The sequence below is a fragment of the Haliotis rufescens genome, unplaced genomic scaffold (assembly GCF_023055435.1).
Source record: "Haliotis rufescens isolate VD_foot unplaced genomic scaffold, xgHalRufe1.0.p SCAF_24, whole genome shotgun sequence".
Taxonomy (NCBI): Eukaryota; Metazoa; Mollusca; class Gastropoda; order Lepetellida; family Haliotidae; genus Haliotis; species Haliotis rufescens.
In genome coordinates, this window is record NW_025963935.1 from 6,365,117 (window position 1) to 6,372,703 (window position 7,587).

At 43.2% G+C, this 7,587-nt stretch overlaps 1 protein-coding gene across 1 annotated transcript in view; it reads right to left on the bottom strand.

Annotated features, from left to right (window-relative positions):
* Positions 1-3,358, bottom strand: part of LOC124113553 (cell wall protein DAN4-like) — a 35,273-nt gene extending 31,915 nt beyond the window's left edge. Inside the window, exons 1-3 of the mRNA XM_048401863.1 lie at positions 3,291-3,358; positions 2,188-2,211; positions 1,060-1,182 (exon numbers count right to left, since the gene is read on the bottom strand). Coding sequence (XP_048257820.1) covers positions 1,060-1,095 — 36 coding nt within the window. The 5' untranslated portion in view covers positions 1,096-1,182; positions 2,188-2,211; positions 3,291-3,358. The remainder of the gene's footprint in view (positions 1-1,059; positions 1,183-2,187; positions 2,212-3,290) is intronic.
* Between the last annotated feature and the right edge of the window lie 4,229 nt (positions 3,359-7,587).

A 7,587-nucleotide genomic window follows, 5' to 3' on the forward strand; every position in this document is an offset into this window, starting at 1 on the left:
CTTCATCTTTAAGAGATGGGTGGTCAACGATTTGTCGTGAGGTTTCAGGTGTCAGTAGTATGTCTGTGACTCGATCAGCTAGCATTCCATAATTCTCCTCTGTAAGATGCAACGCCAAATCTTTATCACATTCATTTTGTTTTGTTTTGACAAGCTCAACGAGCATTTGCACAGAACCTGTTTTGATACAAATGTCTGGATATGTTTTGGATAGACTGACGAAAACGGAATCAAAAATGGATTGATGCTGAAACACAAATCCATTTTCACTGTGATCTAAATAGATACCACAAAGAGATTCTGCCTTGTGTCTGATATTGGCCAGACTAGGATATGAAACTAAATTTGGACAGATATCCTTCACAATCTGCAAGGTTTCTTGGAATTCCTGTGTACCCTGCCTAGTGAGTAGTTCACATTTTTCTAGACATCCTCGTTTCAGCAACACCAGCAGCAGAACAAGATACCCTAGTCCATCACTTTCCTGTAACCTGTCTACCTCCTCCATGATGTAATCAGTTGGCTTCAGGAAGAACTTCACGCCTTTACTCTGTGCCTGCTTACTGCCAGCAAAATACTTACAACACTGAGGAAAACCAATACTTGAGCCTGAACTTGCAATCTGTTCCATATCTTTCATCGAGAAATTGGTTCTGTTTTGACAAATGATCTTCAGCATCTTCTTTTTTTCATTTGGTCGGAGAGAATACTTCCCGTCATCAATCGTCATATGTGTGGCATTCTTCATCAAATGGTAATTCTGTAGTTGTCGCTCACACTGTGCACTGATCTCTGGTCTGGATGTTATGATCAGGTAAATATGACCAGCTTCTACGGATGGCCACATTATACTAAATAACCGTGACCATTCATCTGCAGTCGATTCAACAAAGCTGCTTGAACCAAAGATGTTATCTATCATTGCAATGTATTTGCATTTTCCCTGCCCTCTTCTTTGTGGTATTAGCTTCCATTCTTCAGCTGATGTTAATACAAGCGGTGTTCTTCCTTCCTGCTTGGCTAACGCTGATAGGAGTCTCTTGCCTAGTCTTGACTTACCAGAACCAGATCTCCCTTTGATGAAGATAATACCATGTTGTTTAAGCAGTTTCAGTGCCGATCTCTCAAAGAAGGTGGAGACATATTCTGTATGGTCATGGCTGATTAATGCTTTGCTTGACTCTGGAATGAAACAGGAGCAGCGTTATAATCCTTATGGCAGATACGGCTACAGATATGTCAACTTCATCCTCTTCCTTCACAGGAATTCATGGCGGTTACAAACTATCTATTTTCCTACCTCATGTATTCAACGAGGTCGAAGGCTGACAAAGCAATGAACCGATCACCCAGATCTACATTTATTTGCAATACAGTCAAGTCTCAATAATCTGACACTCCGTAATCCGACAATCGGCTTTATCCGGCACTTATGATTGTAACCGATTAAATCAGTGCTATTAAGACCCGTTAATCCGAGAGTCTCGCACTCCAACACACCAAATTTGCACCAAATTACCGAAATCAGTCATTTATCAGCCTCGTTAATCCGACACAGTGATCAGCATACATCATCTGCCCGCGAGTACACAGCCGGTGTCTTAAGCTTTGCAGTACCAGTTTCAAACTTAGGACTTCCAAACATTCCAGATTATGTTTTTTAAAGCATTTTTAAAAAGTCACAGAGTTTTGTGTTGAGCTTTAGAGGTTGCATGATTAAAAAACACATATGAATATTTCATTTTTATTATATGTTTGTATCATTATCTATCGTGTAGTTGTCCGATTGTCGATCACGAACGTTGCTACTACTTAATTTCGTTTATCCGACAAACTCGTTAATCCGACATAATCATATGCAACCAACCATGTCGGATTAACGGGGCTTGACTGTATATAACAGTTAAATACTGGGGAGTTACAACTACAATATTACTATGGGACAATGCCTATGGGACAATGCCTATGGGACAATGCCTATGGAACAATGCCTATGGGACAATGCCTATGGAACAATGCCTATGGGACAATGCCTATGGAACAACGCCTATGGGACAATGCCTATGGGACAATGCCTATGGGACAATGCCGATGGAATAAGTAACAGACATGAGGCAAAACGTAGAATCATGACATCGCCTGTGTATTTGTATAACCTTTGGGAAAAAATTAAAAGCGTTGCCTTACCACAGATGTTGACAAAACGTCTGTCTGAAAAAGAAAATCATGTGACATTTATGTACATATTTTCTTAGGAAGTATATGTAGTTATGTGTGAATTTAAATCTTAACTCACTCACTCGTATGTATATGCCCTTAAAGAGGATGAGGGGCGGTCAGGTAGCCTAGTGGTTGAAGTGGTCGCTCGTCAGGCCGAAAACCCGGGTTCGATTCCCGACATGGGTACAATGTGTGAAGCCCATTTCTGGTGTCCAACGCCGTGATATTGCTGGAATATTGCTAAAAGCGGCGTAAAACCATATTCACTCACTCACTTCAAGAGGATGAGAAGTTGTCCCCTGACAACAATAGTCGTTGCTGAATTGATAAAAGGAAAATTGCATGGGAACGTTATTGGCATTTAGAAATGCTATGCTCTTTATTGTTCAATGTGAGTTCAGGGCAGAATACATGTCGCATAGACTGACGGGATCATATCTGGAAGGTGATAAATTAACATCTTGTAAAACAAGACACGGTGTACTGATCTTTTATCGAATCCAAGATTCGCCCTGATTATACTCATCAGCTCAATATGGATACCGACCCGTGAAGATCCGGGGTAGAATAGGTCTTCAGCAACCCATGCTTGCCGTGAAAGGTTAATATGCTTGTCGTAAAAGGCGACTAACGGATCGGGTCGTCAGGCTCGCTGACTTGGTTGATGCATGTCATCGATCCCAATTGCGTGGATCGATGCTTATGATATCAATCACTGGATTGTCTGGTCCAGACTCGATTATTTACAGACCGCCGTCATATAGCTGGAATATTGCTGAGTGCGGCGCTAAACTACAAACCAACCAACCAACAAGCATAACGATACCGGTATGCCTGTGGTTCTGTTCTCCCGAGTTAAACCGAGATGCCTAAAACATTTCATTCGTTCACCGTACATGTACTGGTTTTACATACAAGAAATTCACCCCGATGAACAAATGGTTCCAAAATTCAGCATATGTAACTAGGACGAAAAATATGTTTCATGATTTTGAAAAAAAAATTCTTAACTTAATAAGAACATGACATGTTTGAGAAAAACAAAGGTTGCATTTTCAGCAGTCTCTCACCAGCACCACCTTGTACGGCCATCGCCCAGCCTCCTTACTTCTCTAGAACTGTAGTGCTTTACTTTCAGCTGTCAAATAAATACATATGATATCATTTAAGATGAATAATGTGCTCAGTGTGTGTTCCTAATTCTGTGATTAATACTTCTTTTAGCAAACAAGGGATTCGAACCAGGACATGGTGTGTACCAGGTGGCCAGTGAATGTTAAGAAATCTTCTACCATACAAGATATTCGAACGAGGTCAGTGTATGCACGAGGTGTGATGGTACCAAATATACCCCTTTCTGACCAGACCCGTGAAGATTCCGGGGTAGAATAGGTCTTCAGCAAACCCATGCTTGCCGGCGACTATGATTGTCGTAAAAGGCGACTAACGGGATCGGGTGGTGAGGCTCGCTGACTTGGTTGATACGTGTCATCGGTCCCAATTGCGTGGATCGATGCTCATGATATTAATCACTGGATTGTCTGGTCCAGACTCGATTATTTACAGACCGCCGTCATATAGCTGGAATATTGCTGAGTGCGGCGTTAAACAACAAAGCAACCAACCAACCTTTCTGACCAATCTCGTTTCCTCCAATGGCAACAATGATCACACATGATTCGTATAACGTGGTGATATAAATTAAGGAAGAACGCAAACAATCAACAAATACCAATATAATAGACACACATGCAGATACAGGCACAACCTGGTGCAGCGTCTGGAGCCAGTCACCACTTGACACTCACTATTTGTGTACACATGTCTTTCATTATTCAAAACGGGGGGCCCAGTCGTCTAAGGCGCCGCGATTCGCTGTGCAGAGTTGCGTCCCTTGGGCACGCCAGAAACCTATGATTGTGGGTTCGAATCCCGGCTCGCCCCGATTATGTTTCTAGGTTTGTCAGCACCATACCCCTGCTCGTGGGTTTCACCGAAGTGGTAAACGTCCGAGACCTGCATCACTTCGGGCTTTCCTCCCACTCTAAGCTGACACGCCGTGATATAACTGGAATACTGTTAAAACGGCGTTAATCCCAACTCACTCACTCATTATTCAAAACGTTATCGTTTCTCGTTTGCTTAGTTTTAGACAAAGACGAATGACCATAACGCTTTAGAGTTGAGAGCGAGTCTGTAACGTGGGAAACGGACGCCTTGGAACTCTCAGTTGTGAAGTCCTGCTCTGTCATGTGGCAGAGTTGAGGAAATAGATTGTGAATATTGGTATCTGAATATTTAAAGCCCGCTTCATTTAGTTTTGGCAGCTGTATACCTGTTTATATTATATAAATCAATGTCAAAAACAGTTCGGAATAAGGTATAACTTCAGGTTTTTTTTCATGACGACGTTGTCATTGTATCACGGACAGCTTGAGCATTCCGGGGTAAGTCATATTTCAGTTACATGTTACCTTGTTCATGTTAATCAACAACTTGTTTGGGGCGGTCGGGTAGCCTAGTTGTTAAAGCGTTTGCTCGAAGACCCGGGTTCGATTCCCGACATGGGTACAATGTGTGAAGCCCATTTCTGGTGTCCCCCGCCGTGATATTCCTGGAATATTGCCAAAAGCGGCGTAAAACCATACTCTCTCGCTCACTCACTCACTCACTCACTCAATCAATCACTCAATCAATCAATCAACAACTTGTGGTTTATACATTTATATATTTATAAACAGACAGATCTTACCTATATAAATTAAAAAATGGTATTCCTAGACAGAAGGTCCCCGTGTACAGCGTCATTAGGGTTGACAGAACACGTGGCTGCGCATATCAGGGTGATAACTGGGTATTTTGTGAACGCAACAGTCAACAAACGTGGGTGTTTTAGGACACAGTGCCCATACAACACTACTATTACCCTTTCATTTCCTATGGACAAATGAATTAAAGATAGAGCACTCATCATGCACTTAATTAAATGCGGCTATAGACATACATGTTTCGAAAACGATTGGATCTGCAGCGAGTTTTAACAGCAATATGCGTTATCAGAGTTACCTCCCTTAGCACCGCTAGTCACAGTCTACACACAAGGGCACTCTTGTTACTCCGTCCGTCAGCGGAATAAGCAGATCGGACGGAAAGGAATAATTCAGCTCTATTGTTCAAATATGAAATTTACAAACTTTACTGAATTATCCGAGTTCATATGCCCCCATGATGTATGATTCTGTTGTTGCTTTAAGAATCGCTGTATGAACATTACTATGTATGAGATGCTGTACGAAAAAAAAAGGTGGAATAAAAAAAAAATTTAAAAAAAATAATTTTTTTTTTACAAACTTATATGAGTCGTAAGTACTTTGCGACTAAATTTAAAATGAAATGTATTTTCAATGAAACACACATACGCTCTGCAGGACACGAGATGTATATAATATGGTTTGTTTGAAGATTAATGTAACTGTTGTGTACAGTAACACCTTACAGAAATTACTGCTGGCTTCACGGATCAACAATAAAAACAACAATATAATGTCTCGTCTTGCTCCACACAATGATCAAACCACTACTTCCGGGTTGCGGAATTCATAAGACGTATACAACAACCCCCTCCATACCCACACACGCTTACCTAGACAACACATAATAAGTTCAAACAATCAAACACGCACCCCCCCCCCCCCCCCACACACACACACCTATGTTAGATCCGCCCTTGTAACGTGTCTGCAACTGCACGACACAGACACAAAATATCCCGTTTCCCTCGTCTCTAAGGCTAAGAGGACATATTTACCTGACTACGACAGGCAAGCTGGCAGCCGTGGCTGCATGTCTGTGTCTATATGGACGTCAGCTGCTTCAGCCACCACACAGGGCTCTTCATATCGTCCATGTCCACATCATGATACTTGATTCACGGTCGTCGGTGACAGGAATACGGGTCTATCAAGAGTTTTGAGCATGCAGGTATCTTGTGTGAAGTATACCGACCTGTGAGACGCAATACTGGCACAACCGGATTTCCATGCAACGCCAGGAAGAATTACTTCCCCTGACGGAGTTCATGATTTTACAGCCGCTTTCTCTGGTTACATCTTTTTTTTGTATTTGTGGTACGAAATGCTGGGTTATGCATAAAACACGTTCACTTGTGAAACAAACTATCACATTTACATGACAGTTTGTCACACGCGTACACACACACATGCTCAAACGAACACACACTCACAGGTAGACACACGCTCACACGTACATACACAAGCACACACACACACATACACGTACATAATCAGGCTCACACGTACACACGCAAGCTCACACGTACACACACACGCTCACAGGTACACAATCACGCTCACAGGTACACAATCACGCTCACACGTACACAAACACGCTCACAGGTACACAATCACGCTCACAGGTACACAATCACGCTCACAGGTACACAAACACGCTCACAGGTACACAAACACGCTCACACGTACACAAACACGCTCACAGGTACACACACACGCTCACACGTACACAAACACGCTCACAGGTACACAATCACGCTCACACGTACACAAACACGCTCACAGGTACACACACACGCTCACACGTACACAAACACGCTCACAGGTACACAAACACGCTCACACGTACACAAACACGCTCACAGGTACACAAACACGCTCACACGTACACAAACACGCTCACAGGTACACAATCACGCTCACACGTACACAAACACGCTCACAGGTACACAATCACGCTCACACGTACACACACACGCTCACACGTACACAAACACGCTCACACGTACACAAACACGCTCACACGTACACAAACACGCTCACAGGTACACACACACGCTCACACGTACACAAACACGCTCACAGGTACACAATCACGCTCACACGTACACAAACACGCTCACAGGTACACAATCACGCTCACACGTACACAATCACGCTCACAGGTACACACACACGCTCACACGTACACACGCTCACACGTACACAAACGTTCACACGTACACACGCTCACACGTACACACACACGCTCACAGGTACACATACACGCTCACACGTACACACGCTCACACGTACACAAACGTTCACACGTACACAAACACGCTCACAGGTACACAATCACGCTCACACGTACACAAACACGCTCACATGTACACAATCACGCTCACACGTACACAATCACGCTCACACGTACACACACACGCTCACACGTACACAAACGTTCACACGTACACACGCTCACACGTACACACACACGCTCACACGTACACATACACGCTCACACGTACACACGCTCACACGTACAGACACACGCTCACACACGCTCACGCGTACACAT